The sequence below is a fragment of the Rutilus rutilus genome (genome assembly GCF_951802725.1).
Source record: "Rutilus rutilus genome assembly, chromosome: 23".
NCBI lineage: Eukaryota > Metazoa > Chordata > Actinopteri > Cypriniformes > Leuciscidae > Rutilus > Rutilus rutilus.
This window is the reverse complement of record NC_140233.1, coordinates 15,546,418-15,567,646: the sequence shown is the minus strand read 5'-3', so window position 1 is coordinate 15,567,646 and position 21,229 is coordinate 15,546,418. Positions and strand designations below refer to the sequence as shown.

The 21,229-nt window shown below is 36.6% G+C and overlaps 2 protein-coding genes across 2 annotated transcripts; both read left to right on the top strand.

The window, feature by feature from the left end:
- Nucleotides 1-254: 254 nt before the first annotated feature.
- On the top strand, nt 255-8,845 carry alkbh3 (alkB homolog 3, alpha-ketoglutarate dependent dioxygenase). The gene is made up of 10 exons (XM_084396874.1): nt 255-378; nt 783-876; nt 2,011-2,081; nt 2,172-2,206; nt 2,318-2,365; nt 2,469-2,575; nt 4,898-4,986; nt 5,069-5,278; nt 6,775-6,873; nt 8,335-8,845. Exons 2-10 carry the CDS (start codon nt 801-803, stop codon nt 8,437-8,439), a joined length of 840 nt encoding a protein of 279 aa, XP_084253000.1. The 5' UTR covers nt 255-378; nt 783-800; the 3' UTR covers nt 8,440-8,845.
- A 10,715-nt stretch (nt 8,846-19,560) lies between these two features.
- Nucleotides 19,561-21,229, top strand: cUnh11orf96 (chromosome Un C11orf96 homolog). Its single transcript, XM_084397565.1, has one exon. It carries the CDS (start codon nt 20,088-20,090, stop codon nt 20,454-20,456), a length of 369 nt encoding a protein of 122 aa, XP_084253691.1. The 5' UTR covers nt 19,561-20,087; the 3' UTR covers nt 20,457-21,229.

Genomic DNA, 21,229 nt, shown 5'->3' with positions numbered 1-21,229 from the left:
TCCTTATGCAAGTCTGCGTTTCTTTTTTCAGTATCATTTTGTAGGCTTCTAAATATTTCCTACAAAAGGTTAGTTGTAATATCACAAAACAAATAGAGAGTCTAGTAGGTTATCTATAGCATTAGTGTTGCTTTTTAAACAAATATACAATATTATATTTGTATAATACACATATTTAATGATGCATATTATATATTCAAATAGCAGTGTACTTACAGAAGGCAGGGGGAGGAACGATCATCTGAAGGTAGGACATATTTCATCGGTCATTGTGGTAACCCGGACACGTTTCGATGAACACCAGAACTGATTGTATTACATTACACAAATGTTCAAACGCGTTGAAGACCGAGAAAAATCGACTCGAAACGACTGTGTGTAAGTATTATTGAAAGTGTTAATGTTTGGGACAGCTATCAGGTTATTAAAAAGTTATTAAAACATGTCTTTCTCTTGGAAGTGTGCAAATGAAATGTAACTTAAGTATAACGTTAGATGTCATCAGTCTGTTTACATCAAACATGCTTATGCATTTATAATATGGCTCTCTATGCTCATCTTTTGAAGTGATTGGTTTTAAAAACTGACCCATAACCACATTCAAGAATGAAATAGGAGTGAAATCCTTTAATGAGTGATATGCTGAAAATACCTGAAGATGGCAGCAAAATCCTTATGTATCATTTCACTTGTAAAACTGTATATATAAAAAATGTATATATATATTTGTGTCCTTCTAAGGTACTAAAGCCCACGGACGTCATATGTTTTTGTCTTGTCAGATAATTTTTTAGCTTTTGATGAGTGATAAAAGGCAGCGAGCGAGGGTCCAGGGCTCCTGGGCCAAACCTCTTCACAAACCACAACAGCCAACTGGTATGACAGCTTTCCAAGAGTTTACTTATTATAATACATGTACAGCAACAAAAAAACAAAAAAAATGGAATGACATATACATTATTTACATAATCACATCTGTTTAGTATTCCACAACATGTTTCTACAGTCTTGAGAGAATAAATGTGATTTCCAGGCCTGTAAAAGTCATAGAAATCAATAAAATCTTGAAAAGGGTAGTTGAAAAGTGATTAAATAAATCATTTTTTATTTCTATGAAATTTTTTTTTTTTTTTTTTTTTATGGTTAAATAAACCTTGTGCAGTAAAATGAAAAATTGTGGAAATATCATGGAAATTCATAAAAACTTAAAAAGTCATTGAAACTAGATTAAACAAGGGATTTTTTTATGCAAGTTAAGTTATTAAGAAAATGTATCCGATTTTTTTTAACGTAAATGATTAAATGATTTTCAAAAATCTTTGAAAAGTTGTGAAAAAGTCATGTAAATTAATACAATCTTAAAAAAAGTAATATAAACTTGATTTTCTATTTAAATCGAGTGATTAAGCAAATGATTAAGAATTTTTTTTAATGATTGTTTACATAAATTATCAAATAAATGATTTTCCAAAATCCTTAAGCAGTAATATTAAATAAGCTGAGAAGTTGTGAAAAAGTAATGGAAACTTTATTAAATAAATTATTTTCTATTTTTAAATTAAGAGTTTAGTAAATGACTTTATTATTATTATTAACATAAATTATTAAATAAATAATTTCCCCAAATGATTACATGACTGGAAAAGTCATGGAAATTCATTGTTCAAAAAACCCCTTGAAAACCCACACTGTAAACTTTTGCCAATACCCAATACAATCATCATAAACAGATCATTTACATATAGAAATCTTAAAGGTGCAGTAGCAAAAACAGCCTGTTTAAATACAAGGGTCAGAGAAAGTATGAAAGGTTATATAAAACTTAATTGGATTTTTGTTTTGTTTCAAAAAACACTGACTAACTTTATAAATGCACTTCAGAAGACAAAACAGGCGGTATAGGTGTAGTACAGTGTATCAGTGTATTGTTTTCTGCTTCTGTTCATTTTGTTACAGTGATAAGTGTGATTCCTGAATGGTTCATTAAATTAATATGAGTTGTGTTCTAAGTTTCAGCTAAAGATGTCCAGTCAGCGTCATGGAAATACGGACCGCGATCATTTGAGTTCAATCAGCCTGACGTAAGAGCCGTTCTGTAGCTTTTATATGCTGTTTTCTTGGACAGTGCTCACATCTAAGTGTCTCTAATTTATCCTGTGTCTTTTTGTCAGCCCATCAGAGAGATTCCTGCAGAGAAAGTGATCGAGTGAGTGACTCAGTACAAGGCACTTTCAAGCAGTAAAACCCTGTTGATTGACATGCCACGTGTATATATATATATATATTTTCACTGTGTTTTTTTTTTTTTTTTTTTCAGAAATGCCGGTGACTATGAGATTAGTCAGGGGCCTACTGGTGTTTCCCGGTAAGAATACTCAGAGTTTAAAGTAGCATAAACAAAACAAAAAAATCACCTTCAAAAGAACATTTCCTGCATTTAGGTGATTGTTTACTGTGTTTCTGCCCAGACTGCGGCTCATACCGGGGTTCCTACAGCAGGAGGAGGCGGACTGGATGTTTAGTAAGCTGCTCGCTGAACTGCCCTGGTCACAAAAGACCAATTTTAGGATGATGGGTATGTCGCATGTTGAAGTACTGTAAATTGGGGAAGGGGAAATAGTGTTTTAACCTCTGGAGATTATGTTCAAGATTAACCCCGTAAAGCCTGACATATGAAATAATAGTCAGAAAAAAGTGGAACAATTATTGAACCTTTAGACAAAATATTAAAAACATCTTGAACAAAAATGTGGTGCATCAGGCTTTTTTGGCTCATATAGTGTGATATAGCTCATATAGAGCTCATACTTGAGGAGGAAAAGCACCTTAATTTTATTCTAAGGCCCAAACCGACCCAAAAAAAAATGCAATTTGGTGCATTTGCTGATATTTATATGGTCAAAAAGTATGATGAAATTCTGATAGCTTGTAATAAAATCAATAATATCTTTTTAACAGTATAGCAGAATACTTCCATAAAATGCAAATAAATATCAGTTGTCACTCTATATCTCCCAATAAAATGTCTTAGTCTTATGATCAAAGTAGCTTAGTAGTTTTCGTTGTGGAGGCAAAGCATATAATGCTATGATAATTGAGAGATGAACAAATAAACATCTCTCAAAAGCCTGATGGGTCATAATTGACACTCATTAATTAACATGATCCATTATTTAACATTATTCCAAGATGGATAATCAAGTAAACATAAGTTTCTTCAGTCCAGTAAGTGCTCATCTTGAATTACTAACAATATGAAAGTTATTATTATGTTTACTTTATGAAAATCAGTAAAAAAAAAAAAAAAAAAAAAAGTCCTTGGAAATTTCAATTTGTCTATCAAAAAGTGAGTCAGAAACTCTTTAAATGTCCAATTGAATATCTAGCGTTTACTCAAAAATGCATAAAATAACACTTAATTTAAACATTTACTCTTTCAATTCAGTTCTGTGCAAAGCATGCTGGGAACTAAGAATCAACCCATACAGTTTCAGTTAATGCAGCAAAAGTGTTTCATGAAGTCCCAACACAAGTGATTTAAAGGGATAGTTCACCCAAAAATGAAAATTCTGTCATCATTTACTCACCCTCAAGTTGTTCCAAACCTGTATGAGTTTCTTTGTTCTGCTGAACACAAAGGAAGATATTTGGAAGAATGTTTGTAATCAAACAGATCTCGGTCCCCATTGACTTCCATAGTAGGAAAAATATATACTATGGTAGTCAATGGGGACCGAGATCTGTTTGATTACAAACATTCTTCCAAATATCTTCCTTTGTGTTCAGCAGAACAAAGAAACTCATACAGGTTTGGAACAACTTGAGGGTGAGTAAATGATGACAGAATGTTCATTTTTGGGTGAACTATCCCTTTAAGTAAGCCTCAATTTTTAAATACAGACTGTAAGTGGACTGAACACAATGAAATTAAGTTGATAAGTGATCAAATGTTCAGCAATTGTGTTGCTTTAGCTCATTTTAATAAAGCATATTGAAAAAGCAGCAAAAAAAAATTTTCCTGTAGCATATGAACATACGTTGAGCCTTGGTGCTAAACAGGAGAATGAAAATAAGCATATAATGTCATTCTGCATCTCTCCCACTCTTAGTACTCTTCCCACAGTGACTCACTCTTTCCAGTCCTTCTTCATCAGTAAATTGGCAGGAATGCCACTGCCTCCAGTTCTCTCGTCTGTTTACCTTTCAGGACCGACATCATTTTTTTTGTAAAAGTCCCAAATATACCAAATGTTTAAACATTTGCTTTGGATCAGGAGTAGTTCACGTATGACTGTGACTGATCAAGACTTGTTTTGACGAATATGTTCTGGTTCCGCGAACTTTCGGCCCTTATTTGGTGCGCTGAAGATCGACACATCATCAAGTCAAGTCACATTTATTTATTTATATAGCGCTTAATACAATACAGATTGGTTTGAAGCAGCTTGACAGTAATAAATAGGAAAATAACAGTGATGATGTTACTAAATTCATAATTTATGAAACAAATTCAATTTCAGCTGTAAAACATCTTTTCAGAAGACGATAGTGTCATTATTCAACTCGATTCAGTTCAGTGTTGATTCAGTTCAGTTCAATAGCGATGTTGCAAAATGTATCAACTATGAAACTAATTCAATTTCAACTGTAAAGCAGCTCTACAGAAGACAGTTCAGCTCAATTCAATTCAATGTTGATTCAATTCAGTTCAAGTTCAATATCCAGCTCAGTTCAGTTGAGGTTTTGTTCTCGTTCAATAGTGTCAGTGCAGTCAGATTACCAACTGTAACTGAGTATTACTGGATATGAATTGTCTTTAAACTCCAATAGATGTTACGCAGTATTGAAAGTACAAATAGCAGAACGTACTTTATATTCATTGTGTTTTGCACTTCAGGTGATGCATATGAGGAACCCAGACTCACTTGTTGGTATGGAGAACTGCCATACACATATTCACGCTCCACTATGGAGGCCAATGCTCAGGTAAATCGTATGATCTGCTGCTTTTACATTAGCAATTGAGCAAACAAGAATGACATCTTTCTATATTTCTCTTTTATTATAGTGGCCTCCTGTTCTTAGCTCTCTGCGTCTGGCTCTTGAGCAGAAGAGCGGCCACACGTTCAACTCATTGCTGTGTAACCTGTACCGGGACGGTAAAGACAGTATTGGCTGGCACAGTGACAGCGAGCCTTCATTAGGACCCCAGCCCACCATCGCCTCTCTGAGTCTGGGTGACACTAGAGTGTTCAGTCTCCGAAAGCAGCCACTTCCTGTGAGTCTGCGAACGGGCCATTTATAACTTGTCACAGTCATACTAGGGTTTAAATGATGTGAATTTTGGTGTTTACACAAGGATGCATGATGCATTAGGGCAGCGCGATTAATCATAATAAAACCAAAATCATGATATGGTTGTCAGCTTTATGGGCTCCCTGCTGTTTTCCACCGGACAAGAGCTTGATGGTTTAACGTTTGAACTGAAAAAAGTTAAGACAATGTTAGTTTATCAATTTTGAAACGCGTTCAACTCGGCTATAAGCAGCTTTTCGGAAGACGATAGTGTCATTATTTAACTTAGTGTTGTTTCAGTTCAGTTCAATAACAGTGCCGATGTCACAAAATTGATCAATTATGAAACAAATTCAATTTCAACTGTAAAGCAGCTCTGTTAAAGACAATATTGTGCTCAATTTAGTTCAGTGTTGATTCAATTAAATTCAATAATACTGCAAAGTTCATCATTTAAAATGAGTTCAATTCAGCTATAAGCAGCTCTACTGAAGTCAGTAGTGTTATTGTTAAATTTAATCGATTTATTTATTGTAGCCATAAATATTACTATTGTATCTTAACAGTTGTACTGTAAAATAAATAAATAAATAAATAATAGTTATTATAATGATTAATGATTTCTTAAATTTCATTTTTTATTTTACAGTGAACTATTACATTAGTAATAATTCTTCTTTTGTTTATTTTTATATAGTAATAATAATACTAATAATAAAAATGATAATTGCCGGTATTATTATTATCATTTTTTTTTCAATTTCATTTTTTTATTTTACAGTGGAATAGTACAGTAGTAATATTTCTTATTTTGATTTAGTAGTAATGGTAATACTAATCATAATACAAAATAATATTATTGTTGTTATTATTATAGTCATATTTATATGTAGAATCACAAAAGTTTTGGCCAAATTGTGCAGCTGTGCCAATTAGCTTTATTTGCAGACAATATTTTTTATCAGAAAAAACACTTCCTAATTATATAACACTGTTTGATATAATGTTTAGCAAATCTATTAGTGAATATCCATTTTTCATGCTGTACATGTAATGTTGTATTGCCTAAATTCACCTCTAGCATTTAATTTAGTGTTTTATTTTTAATGTATTTACCATTTTAATTAATAAAAAATTTGGAGTTCAGCACCGGTCAGAATTTGAATATCAGGGCAACACTAGTTTAAAACGGCAAATCTTAATACTTTTATCAGAATCCTGATTACAATGTCAGTGAAAGTTTCTGGCGCTATTGTAATTTAGTCATTTTCTCCTTCTTTTTAGCCCTTAGAATGAATCAAACTGCGTTTGCTTTTGAAGTCTGCGTACCCTGATTATGTTTCCATTATGTGTCTCATTTTAAGTTTGAATGGAAAATGTTTGTAAAACATTATTTGAGCTTGTTTTCCAACAGGTCTGGATGTTAAATGAATTTAAGGTCATGGTAAATTGAGTGTAAATTGAGTGTATGTGTTCCAGGAGGACAACGGAGACTACAGCTATGTGGAGCGCATACGCATCCCGCTGGCCCACGGGACCCTCCTGCTCATGGAAGGCTGCACACAGGACGACTGGCAGGTACTGCTCTGAAGAAATGATCTGATTTTGATAAACACAACAGAATCACTTAACCAGAGTCAGAAATCTAAGCACTGTTTTCTTGCTAAGTTGCACCACAAGCTCAGACGGGAGCAGAAAAACACTAAGACTTCACTGGTATTTTAGATGGTGTGAAGTGATTGTGCCTTTGGCGAGATCAGTATCAGTAAATCGAATCACCCTCCTGGAAACAATTTGAGCCGATTTACAAGAACTTTTACCGAGAGTTTATTCGAGATTTAATGTGACTCTAAGAACTGGCAGGAGCATTTGTTTAGTCTAAAATGAGCGGTGAAGCTGCCAGTTAATAACAGTCTGCTTTAAAAACGCTGCTGATAAGCCAGACTGTGAAGAAAGGCTGAAAATGGCTAAATCAGTGTGTTGGGGTTGGGGGGTATAGTGTTCCTTTGTTTTGGCTCTACGGTACATTCTGGAAAACTGATCACATGTGATCGGGATGATCTGGAACGGTCACACCGTTTGCCGTTGAGAGTCTGTGTAATTGTTTAAAGAGGGAAAATGAACGTGTTTCTTCACAGCATACTGAAGCGGACAGTGTTTCCAAGAAAGACTTTGCAAAAACAGTGCACATAAAATACTACAGACACTGGAGAGAAATCACAAAACATCCAATATTTCAGAGCAGAAACCTTTCCCCCCTACTTTTTCATAGTTTTATTTTAATTTAATTTAAAAATGGGTTATTTTGCATTTTTGTACATTTTCTATTGATTATGTAGCAGTTAATCGTCAAATGACATGTCATGTCGCCATATATCTATACACACAGTGTAGATGAGTGCACTTAGAAAAGTAAATGTTTTTTTTGTGTTGTTGTTTTTTTGCATTTTAGTGTAAAAACCTGCTGGAAGTTATTTTAATCCTTTTTAAGAGTTGTTTTTGAAATCCGACTCCAAGAAGAACCACAGGCCTTTGGTGAGGCACAAAGAATAGATAAAGGTCAAAAACATTTAATGGCGACATCTCAAAACCGTTTAAGAAAGGTCACTCACGGATTGTGCCAAAAAGCTTTCAGGCGATCTTATTAGGTTGACATAACTCTCATTGACCTGTCAAAATAAAGTTAACTAACGTTCCTTTAAAATGATCACAACATTTGTATAGGCTTTGAAAGCTGTTACATAATTGTCAAAGGGACGTTCTGCGTCAAAAGTACATAACTGTGGGCACCAATTCAACACTGCATGTAAACATACTACTTTTGCATAGTCAAGCTACATTCTTTATCATCTGTCTGTCCAAATATACATGACACCATGTGTAATCGTGTATTTGAAATATTAAATACATATCATGCATCACCGCTGTCTTTCGAGGAGGACGCCAAGGCTGATTAACCATATTTAAGTTGGTTTATTGGCTACATTGCCTCATTGTGAGTGCAGTTTTAACATTATTAATGTTTTTTTTTTTTAATAGCACCAGGTCGCAAAGGAGTACCATGACCGCGGGCCTCGGATAAATCTCACTTTCCGCACCATATACCCAGAGCCAGAGAGTCCCAGTTGGAGATCTGTGAGATGATCGCTGAGAGAAGAGACCGCAGGGTTGAAGAGATCTGAAGAGGTCTGTCTCATTCACAGACTATACTGTTAAACACTTCCTTTCTGTTCAGTTTAGTTATTTATTAGGTTCACTTTCAGTCAAAGACTCTGAACAATGATAAACTTGACTGGCATTATTGTATTTTTGTTTACATAAATGATTATTTTCTCACAGCAGTTGTCCACAAAATAGCTTTTGTTCCAAGAAAGAATTACAGGTTTTATTTGTTTATGACGTTGGAGAATGTCAAATAAATGGTGCCAAGTGGCTCATATTTCAGTTATAACCCCCCCAAAGGCTCTTTTTATAGGTAAATTGCTGTTTAAATATTGCATGTTCTGCAATTTTTCATTTATAGCCTGTGAATAAAACTGAGTTACAAACATTTGTTCAATGTCATTATGGGGTTTAGTTACACTGCCGTTCAAAAGTTTGGGGTCGGTAAGATTTTTTTTTATTATTTTTTTTTTATCTTCTACTCACAAAGGCTGAATTTATTTGATTAAAAATACAGTAAAAATAAGTCTTTACAGTAGATTATTACAATTTAAAATAATTTCTGTAATAATTTGTAATTTCTGTCATTTGTTCCTGTGATGCAAAGCTGAATTTTCAGCATCATTACTCATTAGTCTTCAGTGTCACGTAGAAATCATTCTAATATGATGATTTGGTACTCAGTTATTAATAAATGTTCTTATTATTTTAAAGTTTGAAAACTTAATAGTACATTTTTGCTGCTTAAAATCTTTCTGGAAATCATGCTAAATTTTTTCAGGATTCTTTGATGAATATTTTATTTATTTATTATAAATATATTTTTTGACCAATTAAATGCATCCTTGTTGAACAAAATAATGAATTTCTTTCAAAAAAACTTGAACCATTGTGCAAATCATAATTACACATGGGTGATGTAAAAAATATTCAAAACTAGCCTTTTCAACAAACACTAGGAAACTATCCATGTCCTTTATTTATGTATTTATTATATTATGAGGTTTATAATATTTTTGAAGTGCTGCCAGTCTTTCCAAGACGTTTGGAAACAACATGTATCCCATGTTTTCTGTGCAGATGGTTGGTAAGATCCTCATCACATAATTGATGAGTCACGGTCGAGTCCTTGTGTGGTTGGTTGAGCTAAATGGATGTCTCTGTGTCCACACACGTTACCACCAACCTCGAGAGACGAAGACCATGTTAACTCGGTGGAAGTTTAACAATAAACAGCAATGCAATCAAAGAAAACACAAATATTATATAACTCACCGTTTAAAACTTTTCTTGAGTCTATTTTTAAATTTGTGCATATTCATTCCCTGGAGTTCAAGGCACAGAGGTTCAGATATGGGGCTGTTACTGTATGTCACTCTTTTAAAGAAAATATCCTTAAATATGGGAACGCCATCAAACGAAAGCAACCGTTTTGGCAATTCCAAATGCCAGATAATATCCAGAGAACTGCAAAATGTTTAGACACTGCAAACCGTGAATCTCTTGCTCTTGCTTGTGACTTCAGTGATTTGTCGGAGCTCTTTAATTTGAGTTACTTGGTGTTCCTTTCTGCTTGGCTGGCAATGCAATGCCTTTCAGAGCTTCCCCATAAAGACTGACCTGCTCATGGAAATGGTGCTTCTGTTCTGGAATGCAGGGACCCTCGCTGTGTTATGGGATCACTGGCCATTAATTTTTCCACTACAATTAACTTTGTTATAAGTTTCATTCCCAGAGTGTGCAGGGAGATCTGTTGGGTTAGGGTAAATAGTGTGTGCATTGTGCAACAACTCTTCTCAGCTCTTACTGAGAAACAAATCCTGTGCTCAGTTAAAGAGACAGTTCAACTGAAAGTGAACATTCTGTCAACATTTAATTACCCTCAGGTCGTTTCAAACAAATATAACTTTCATTCATCTTCAAAACACAAATTAAGCTATTTTTAATGACACATAAGTGATTTCGTGTGTCGCACAAACGCCTTTGAGTTTCTGCAAGAACCAATGAGGTTTGTTCTCGTGTGTCGCGCAAACGCCTTTGAGTTTCTGCAAGAACCAATGAGGTTTGTTCTCGTGTGTCGCGCAAACGCCTTTGAGTTTCTGCAAGAACCAATGAGGTTTGTTCTCGTGTGTCGCGCAAACACCTTTGAGTTTCTGCAAGAACCAATGAGGTTTGTTCTCGTGTGTCGCGCAAACACCTTTGAGTTTCTGCAAGAACCAATGAGGTTTGTTCTCGTGTGTCGCGCAAACACCTTTGAGTTTCCGCAAGAACCAATGAGGTTTGTTCTCGTGTGTCGCGCAAACACCTTTGAGTTTCTGCAAGAACCAATGAGGTTTGTTCTCGTGTGTCGCGCAAACACCTTTGAGTTTCTGCAAGAACCAATGAGGTTTGTTCTTGTGTGTCGCGCAAACACCTTTGAGTTTCTGCAAGAACCAATGAGGTTTGTTCTCGTGTGTCGCGCAAACACCTTTGAGTTTCTGCAAGAACCAATGAGGTTTGTTCTCGTGTGTTGCGCAAACACCTTTGAGTTTCTGCAAGAACCAATGAGGTTTGTTCTCGTGTCGCGCAAACGCCTTTGAGTTTCTGCAAGAACCAATGAGGTTCTCGTGTGTCGCGCAAACACCTTTGAGTTTCCGCAAGAACCAATGAGGTTTGTTCTTGTGTGTCGCGCAAACACCTTTGAGTTTCTGCAAGAACCAATGAGGTTTGTTCTCGTGTGTCGCGCAAACGCCTTTGAGTTTCTGCAAGAACCAATGAGGTTTGTTCTCGTGTGTCGCGCAAACGCCTTTGAGTTTCTGCAAGAACCAATGAGGTTTGTTCTCGTGTGTCGCGCAAACACCTTTGAGTTTCTGCAAGAACCAATGAGGTTTGTTCTCGTGTGTCGCGCAAACACCTTTGAGTTTCCGCAAGAACCAATGAGGTTTGTTCTCGTGTGTCGCGCAAACACCTTTGAGTTTCCGCAAGAACCAATGAGGTTTGTTCTCGTGTGTCGCGCAAACACCTTTGAGTTTCCGCAAGAACCAATGAGGTTTGTTCTCGTGTGTCGCGCAAACACCTTTGAGTTTCCGCAAGAACCAATGAGGTTTGTTCTCGTGTGTCGCGCAAACACCTTTGAGTTTCCGCAAGAACCAATGAGGTTTGTTCTCGTGTGTCGCGCAAACACCTTTGAGTTTCTGCAAGAACCAATGAGGTTTGTTCTCGTGTGTCGCGCAAACACCTTCGAGTTTCTGCAAGAACCAATGAGGTTTGTTCTCGTGTGTCGCGCAAACACCTTTGAGTTTCCGCAAGAACCAATGAGGTTTGTTCTCGTGTGTCGCGCAAACACCTTTGAGTTTCTGCAAGAACCAATGAGGTTTGTTCTCGTGTGTCGCGCAAACACCTTTGAGTTTCTGCAAGAACCAATGAGGTTTGTTTTCGTGTGTCGCGCAAACACCTTTGAGTTTCTGCAAGAACCAATGAGGTTTGTTCTCGTGTGTCGCGCAAACACCTTTGAGTTTCTGCAAGAACCAATGAGGTTTGTTCTCGTGTGTCGCGCAAACACCTTTGAGTTTCTGCAAGAACCAATGAGGTTTGTTCTCGTGTGTCGCGCAAACACCTTTGAGTTTCTGCAAGAACCAATGAGGTTTGTTCTCGTGTGTCGCGCAAACACCTTTGAGTTTCTGCAAGAACCAATGAGGTTTGTTCTCGTGTGTCGCGCAAACACCTTTGAGTTTCTGCAAGAACCAATGAGGTTTGTTCTCGTGTGTCGCGCAAACACCTTTGAGTTTCTGCAAGAACCAATGAGGTTTGTTCTCGTGTGTCGCGCAAACACCTTTGAGTTTCTGCAAGAACCAATGAGGTTTGTTCTCGTGTGTCGCGCAAACACCTTTGAGTTTCCGCAAGAACCAATGAGGTTTGTTCTCGTGTGTCGCGCAAACACCTTTGAGTTTCTGCAAGAACCAATGAGGTTTGTTTTCGTGTGTCGCGCAAACACCTTTGAGTTTCTGCAAGAACCAATGAGGTTTGTTCTCGTGTGTCGCGCAAACACCTTTGAGTTTCTGCAAGAACCAATGAGGTTTGTTCTCGTGTGTCGCGCAAACACCTTTGACTTTCTGCAAGAACCAATGAGGTTTGTTCTCGTGTGTCGCGCAAACACCTTTGAGTTTCTGCAAGAACCAATGAGGTTCTCGTGTGTCGCGCAAACACCTTTGAGTTTCCGCAAGAACCAATGAGGTTTGTTCTCGTGTCGCACAAACACCTTTGAGTTTCTGCAAGAACCAATGAGGTTTGTTCTTGTGTGTCGCGCAAACACCTTTGAGTTTCTGCAAGAACCAATGAGGTTTGTTCTCGTGTGTCGCGCAAACACCTTTGACTTTCTGCAAGAACCAATGAGGTTTGTTCTCGTGTGTCGCGCAAACACCTTTGAGTTTCTGCAAGAACCAATGAGGTTCTCGTGTGTCGCGCAAACACCTTTGAGTTTCCGCAAGAACCAATGAGGTTTGTTCTCGTGTCGCACAAACACCTTTGAGTTTCTGCAAGAACCAATGAGGTTTGTTCTTGTGTGTCGCGCAAACACCTTTGAGTTTCTGCAAGAACCAATGAGGTTTGTTCTCGTGTGTCGCGCAAACACCTTTGACTTTCTGCAAGAACCAATGAGGTTTGTTCTCGTGTGTCGCGCAAACACCTTTGAGTTTCTGCAAGAACCAATGAGGTTCTCGTGTGTCGCGCAAACACCTTTGAGTTTCCGCAAGAACCAATGAGGTTTGTTCTCGTGTCGCACAAACACCTTTGAGTTTCCGCAAGAACCAATGAGGTTTGTTCTCGTGTGTCGCGCAAACACCTTTGACTTTCTGCAAGAACCAATGAGGTTTGTTCTCGTGTGTCGCGCAAACACCTTTGACTTTCTGCAAGAACCAATGAGGTTTGTTCTGGTTTGGAATAACATGAGGGTGAAAAACTGATGAGAGAATTTTTATTTTTGGTTGAACTAACCCTTTACCATAGATGGATTTTCAAGATGACACTCTTTAAAACCTTCATGGTACCTCTTTCCAGAGCCCCTTTAAATAAACTTTTGGCATAGTGTCCAGTATGCTTTCAACATTTCTCAATTGCACTGGGATCATAACCAACAGAAAAACAGCATGTTTGAGAAGTCCAATAACCCGTGTCCTGCCAGGATCCTCTCTCCCAGTAGCCTTTCAGTGGCCTTGGTTAGCAAGACCGCATGGATTTGTTTTCAGCACCTGCCTCAGAACTGGAAACGGTCCCTTGTGTCCAACCGCAAGGGTCTGCTGTCATGTTACATCAGAGTCATGCAAACTATGCCTCTCGTCCCCTCTTTGTCATACGAGTTAGACTTGTAACCAAAGGGGTGGAAGTTGTTTCTTTTCAATAAGAGATTAGAGTTGACATGAGCAACAAACAAGCTTAAAGTGGCTTTTGATTGAAGCATCTGTTGAGTGATTACTTACAAAGTACACAACTTTTTGTCTGGCTTGGCTGACCTGTGCTTGAGCTTCATGAAGACACATTCCCACTCCTCCTAATTCTCAGATCAGAGAGCTGCATCACGAGTCTAGACGCATAAGGCTAACAGCAACATGTGCGGCGGCGGCACAAATCCATTAGACTTGGGCAGTGTTGTGTCTGTTGAAGTCAAGGCCTGTCTTTTCATTCCCACCAATACTAAGACCCAGGACTCCCTCTGTCTTAGGGGAAAACTCCTCCTTTTCCCAGCAGAACTCTGGAACAAAAACAACATCCCTTCCGAGTACATTGCACTCACCACCATTTAGATAAGGATTATGTTTACTTCCACAATGCAGAGTGCAACAGAGCTAATTAATTGTCATTTGTTTCATTACTTACAGGAAGAGATGGACTAAATATTGCTTTGTGGAGGCAAATCTAGGAATCCATTTTTAGGCCCTGATATTATCTTGCTTGACGTATATCTAATTTCTGACTGTTTACATCTGGGAATGCTCAATATATCGGTACCATATCAGTTATCAGATTTATCAGTATCTGAATGGATATTTAATTGTTCATGCTTATTTTCTCTATTTTTACATTTAGATTACCTTTGCCGTCATATAACACTCTATTAAAACATTTATAAGACTCTCAAATCTCAAAATTATTATCCATTTTTCATACTGTACATTATAATGATGTGATGCATAAATGAACTTGTAGCATTTAAAACAATTTGACTATGGTTTTTAGTTTTTTTTTTTATTATTCATTTAGACAAAAATAGTATCATCTCATTTCAAGCAATCAAAGTTCTAGCATACTTAGCATACATAGTTTTATACTTCTCATCCTCAAATATACTGACATGTTTGAGTTGGTTATAAATAACCTGTTGAGGTAATATTTAACTTATGTTTATGTGCTATCCATTACAGGAGTGAAATGTTTTGGTCCGTGTTGGGGAAGTCAGTATGTTGCCTCTGCTAATTTTGGATGTTATGTCGAGCGAGTGGCCTACATGGGAATGTGTCCATGTTGTGCTATAAATATAAGGCTTTTCGTCCCCTGTAATGAGGCCAAGTCCATGGAAAATAAAGTGGCTCGGTGGTATTTTCACCTTTTTTTTTTAATTATGTTAACAGACAGACCTCTTAATGTGACAACAAATTTGTTTATGCTCCTTATAAACACAGACACAAACTGAATCAAGCCGCAGTGGCCCTGGGCCAGCATGGGGATTTATTGTTTTGTGGATATATGTTTTGCTTTGTTGCTGAATGTTATCATTTAATGTAATGGTTCAATGTGTGTCCAGTTTGTTCTAGCAAATTATATTGATTTGTAAAAAATGTTAATACTTTTTGTGTTCTATAAACCTGTTTTCCTTTTTTGTCTTATATACCCCCTCAACCCCATCAGTAAGGCCAGTGGTTCTCAACCTTTTAGACTCCAAGGCCCCTCACTCTAAAAGACAATATTTAAATTAGGTAAATAACATTTTTAATACAATTAAAGTGAAAATTAGAATTGTTTAAATAACCGAATTTTCTTGTGGGTTTACACTTTTTATTACCAATGAATTTACATGACTCTTCCAGTTGTTTGTGATTTAATATATATATATTTTTTTTACTTGCATATAGCGATTTCTACCCGTTTAACTTTGTTAAACGTTTAAATTAACATGACTTTTCCAGGTCTTTTTACACCAAACCAAAAATGTTCATTTTAGCCCATAATATATTTTCATTTAATATAGCATTATCATTAATATGATTAAAATGGTGAAATTTCAATTGGTGAAAAACAGACTAATCTTCAGACTTTCGCACATTTTCTCGCTTTGTCTAACTTTTTTTTTAAAGAAAATAAAAATACAAAAAAACTAATTTAATTTAAATATACGTTAAGTTAGCTCCAAGAAGTTATTTACGGGGTTCAAGCGCTTTAAGGCCTTTACATGTAAAAAGGTATTGTGTTTTATTTAGCAAGCCTGTAACAACCTCATAGATGGAGAAGACCATTTACAGCCAAAACAGACAATTTACCTAAGAAATATATGGTTAAAGCTTTTTAACAGTTATCGAAGTTGAGCCAAAAACCTAGGACTAGTTTGCGAAATATGTTTTTGAAATAATATCCAATATTTAACAGTTGATTCAATTGACAGTGGTGGTCCTAGAGGCAGAGTTGCTTAGAATGAGTAGAAAAATCGAGTGGTATACAACACAGGTGAAAATTGCAAAGGTAAATTTTCAAGTTTGGTGAAGTTATCTCATTCTGTTCAAGAGGGATCGCGGTTTTAGTAAAAGTGGTCATGCCTACATAGACGTTTTGGCATCCCATCATGGACGTGAATCGAAATTTCTACTTTTTTTTCGATAGTTATTGATAATCAGATCTAGGACCAAACCTAGGACTAGTTCGCAAAAAAAAAATCTTTCGCCTTGAGCTAATTGGATTCCAGTGATATTAGACACTTGAGTCTGCGACGAATGGTTGCGTTATGAGCCATTAAGTACTTTTGATCGCTGTAGCGCCACCATTAGGCCGATTGGGATGAGCCTTGATGATGTTGTAGATGGGGTGAGTACTACCATCCCTCAAAGTTTCAAGTCACTATGACTTACGGTTTGGTCTGCTCGATCACTTTTAGGGGAGAATGCTGATCCTTGGAAATTCGATTAATTCATAGGCCTACGAGCTTGAAACCCTAATAAAAAACAATGTAATTAAAGACATTTTAAAAATGTAAAATAATTAGAATGAGAAAATTAGAATAATCCGATATCACAAGAAAATGTAAAAAAGTTTAAATTTGGTACATATATTCATGCAATTTGTTTCATAGGAAAACTTACAATTTGTAATAAAAAAAGGTAAGCAACTGTAATCCTAAACAAAAACTAACTAGTGTAAAAACGTACAATTAAGATATAGATTTTGCACAAATTTGACAAAACGAGTCATGAGACTGTTTTGATTTGTAAATCATTTGCTTGCTTCTGTAACATTGGTGTGTCATTGGCAAGGGGTTCGATCTTGAGGTTGAAGAGAGGCTCCTAAAATCCTGTCTACTGTTAAGTTTGTTCAGGATTACCCAGCTGTCCCGTGCTGTATTTATTTAAAGGGTTCAAAATACCAGCAGCTGTTGCTGATCATGCAGGTATAGAGGGTTACGGCTAAAACATCTCTCATCTCTTTGACTGGCATATCACTGTTTTTTCATAGATGGAGACCATTGTATTTCTTGATTGTTTTTATGGTATTGTTTAGATTCATAGTACATAAAGAGGGTATAGTACGTGTGATTTAACCCTCGTTGCTGTCAAGTACATCTCTTCTGCATGTTGTACTGCTTAGTCCAGATACAAGCTATTAATCAACTTGACAAGGCGTTCCTACAACACGTGGTTTGTGTAGGTGTCCTTGACATCATTATATGATGTCACCTGATTGATAATACCCTAGCGGGTGGATGAACGTGCCTGTCTGCAAGTGTCTGAGTGACTCTGCCCAAAATAGACGTTACTTAGAGTAGACTTTACGGTAACCCCTTGACGTCTGAAATATGGGATGAGTGGGAGTGTTATGGAGATGGCACCGTTAGGGTTTCCTGTTTTGCTGTTAATGGGTCATCCTCAGGGTCCATGACAAATGGGAACTGCCACTGTGTGTTACGTCACAATATCCAGCCCCTATAAATTTCACACATGGCTCCCAAAATGTCTCAGGGTTCATCAGACATGCCTGACATGGACGATTTGAGGGTTAATGACAGATCTGAATGGCACATGAAGAGACTGAGTAAGAGTAAAGTGAGAGTTGGTGAAACTCATTATGGTGGTGAGATCATGGTCGTGGCACTGCTAGGTGAGATTCTTGCCGTGTGCATGTCGCTGAACTCACGACACCTCTAGTAAAGGAGAAAAATAGTTCATAGATAGTCATCATCAACCCTCCATGTCCTTGTCCTTATCTGGCCGACTAGCAATGGCTTCATCATTCAATTTCCTTTAGTTATATGTATTCTAGGTGTGAGATTCACCTGTTTAAGTAAAAACAATTCTATACAAATATATGTAAATATAATAAAACAAATGTAATATTAAACTATTAAAGAATATATACAGTACCAGTCAAAAGTTTGGAAACACTACTATTTTTAATGCTTTTGAAAGAGGTCTCTTATGCTCATCAAGCCTGCAGTTAAAAAAAAAAAAAAAAAAAAAAAAAACAGTAATATTATGAAATATTATTACAATTTAAAATAATGGTTCTCTTTTTTAATATACTTTAAAATGTAATTTATTTTTGTGATGCAAAGCTGAATTTTCATCAGCAAGTACTCCAGTCTTTGGTGTCTTATGATCCTTCAGAAATCATTCTAATATGCTGATTTATGATCAATGTTGGAAACAGTTGTGCTGCTTAATATTTTTTTATAACCTGAGATACTTTTTTCAGGATTATTTGATGAATAAAAAGTTAAAAAGAACTGTATTTATTTAGAATAGAAATCTTTTGTAACAATATACACTACCGTTCAAAAGTTTGGGAACAATAACTATTTTTTTTTAAAGAAATTAGTACTTTAATTCAACAAGGATGCGCTAAATTGATAAAAGGTGATGGTAACGATTTATATTGTTAGAAATGTTTTTATTTTGAATAAATGCTGTTTTTATGAATAAATGCTGTTAACGTTTTACTCATCAATGAATCCTGAAAAAAGTATTCCAAAAAATATATTAAACAGCACAACTGTTTCCATCATTGATAATAACTGAGTATCAAATCATCATATTAGAATGATTTCTGAAGGATCATAAGACACCAAAGACTGGAGTACACATCACAAAAATAAATTACATTTTAAAGTATATTAAAAAAGAGAACCATTATTTTAAATTGTAATAATATTTCATAATATTACTGTTTTTTTTTTTTTTTTTTACTGCAGGCTTGATGAGCATAAGAGACTTCTTGCAAAAGCATTAAAAATAGTAGTGTTTCCAAACTTTTGACTGGTACTGTATATATATAATTTTTATATATTATATTTTATGGTCTGTTTTCTATTTTTAAATTGGATTTATATCATTATTTTACCTGTACAAGTGAATTTCACAAAAAGTCACATCAAAATAATTTGTATTAAAAGTACAATAATAATAAATGCAAAAAAAATATATATATTATTATGCATAAAATGTAGCCTGTTTTCCAGGATATTTTGCGTTTCATTTTCATGACAATTATGTTTATTTGCGGTTAACTGCAAAGCTAAAAATGATTTTCAGAACAGTAAAATGAAGAGAATTTTTTTTATTGTAAAGCACATATCATGGCAGTAGGTTTGGAACTGGATTAAATTTTTGGGCACATTTTTTTTTTTTTTTTTTTTAACAGAATAACAGTAATTAATTGAGAGTATTGGCAATTGGAAACAAAAAGACCAGACATAGTACACTAATGAGAATTTCAAGGAAAAACGTGTTTCATTTTAAATAAAGCAGTATTGCAATCCAAATAGTTGCAATGGTCCTAAAACAGCTTAATTTTCTTTACGCAAAATTACTTTTCATTTCGATGTGGTTATCTGAATTTGACCCCCTTGTATAGCATGATGTATAGATTTCTCCAAAGCTTTTGTTCCTCTCTTCTTTGCCCATGTCCTCTCACTCCCTATTTTCTTGCTCCTGGCCATTGGTTTATTTCTCCCTTTTCTGATTCCCTCTGTTAGATCTGCACATATCCCCTTCTCTCCTGCCCCTCCCACCTCTTCTTTCCCAACTCCCTCTCTAGCTGGCATTTATTTCAAGGATCTGATTCGGAGGGACTGGTATGGCAGCCGGAACCATGACTGTTCTCAGTGGGTGGGCGGAGCCAGAGCGTTAGGGGAGTGAAGCGTATATAAAAGCCAGAGCTGGTTCATCCCTGTCAGTGGCACGCTCAGAAACGACAGAGATACAGACAGAGTGAACCGATATTCACCTCGAGTGTCTTCTGGAAGTCTCAAGCTGTTTGTTAGCGTCACCTTCTGTCAAGAAGGATACAGGGGAAAAGAGAAAGCTGCTTTAAATCCTTCACCACAGGGAAACCTGGAGAATTGCAAGGCTCTCCTAACATCTCAGAAGACGAACGGCCAGCCCTTGCCATCCAGATACATGGCTTCCCGTCCGATGGAGACGGTGGGATTCGCCGTTCTACCCGCACACGTCTTGGCATCGGCCATGGAGGAGTTTCCCCAGCAGCTACCGGTCCCCAAGTGTCTGGCTCGGGGCCGAAACCGTCCCCGGCGGCCCCGAGACGCCCGCTTCAAGACCCAGCCGGTGACTTTTGCAGAGATCGCCGAAGTGGAGGAGGAAGGGGCTTCACCTATGGAGGAAGAACGGGCCAGACGGTCCTTCCTTCAGTCGCTGGAGAGTCTCAGGAGAAGCACACAGACCTTGCACCACGCGGGATCCACACAGAGCTGCCGCACCGAGTCTGCACAGGCTAGTCTGGACTCCAGCGACTCAGACTCGGCGCAATGAGAAGAGAGGAAGGTTGACAGGACTGGAATTCAATGCATTTCGCACATATCTTCCTGTTAAATTCCTCATTCACATCCGTTAATCTTTAGTAGTTATGATATGCATCTTAAACGTGCAGATTACAGTCGAGTAACGCTGGCACAATAATTGTGTACCTCTGCAAGAGCAAAGTTGTAGCACATTGGAAGATTTCAGAAAGCACATAAACGCTTGCGCAAATTCCTTTTTTTATCGTACGAGACTCGAGGACCGGTGAGGTTTCATCTGTAATGGACTTGACAAGAAACATGATTCCGATTTCATTTTAATAGACTGATGTTATTCATATCCCTTGTGCCTGCTTAAGATTCAAGTCGAATGGGTCCTCCACTGCTGGGCAGGATGTAGACACATTTGTCACATTTTGTTATAATTCATTGCTGAACAAACTAAAAGAGGTACAACAGAGATGTATTTTTACAGAAAATAATCCGCATTCAGACAAGGTTTTAAACCCTGATGTCCAAGTCTGCCAGAATGGTGAACTTACTAATGAACTCGACGAGGAGCAAATTATTGTACTTTTCAAATGTATCTTATATTTATTCGCAGATTATTTTGTTATAACATAGTGATTTTTAGAGAATTGTTCTGTTGACACTGTGGACTTGTAAAGTCACTATCACTGTATGTAAGAGAAAAAAAAGCCTTTATACTTCAATTTGACTATTATCTTTGTTAATTTGTTTCATACTTTCTTTCATAGTTATATAAATAAACTTTATAACATTGAA

Bases quoted from the DNA above. Each gene is read 5' to 3' on its own strand.
- alkbh3 (XM_084396874.1), top strand. From the start codon at position 801: ATGAGTGATAAAAGGCAGCGAGCGAGGGTCCAGGGCTCCTGGGCCAAA. The intron at 2,082-2,171 runs GTAAGAGCCGTT...TCTTTTTGTCAG, and splicing joins TTGAGTTCAATCAGCCTGAC to CCCATCAGAGAGATTCCTGC. The intron at 5,279-6,774 runs GTGAGTCTGCGA...TATGTGTTCCAG, and splicing joins TCCGAAAGCAGCCACTTCCT to GAGGACAACGGAGACTACAG.
- cUnh11orf96 (XM_084397565.1), top strand. From the start codon at position 20,088: ATGGCTTCCCGTCCGATGGAGACGGTGGGATTCGCCGTTCTACCCGCA.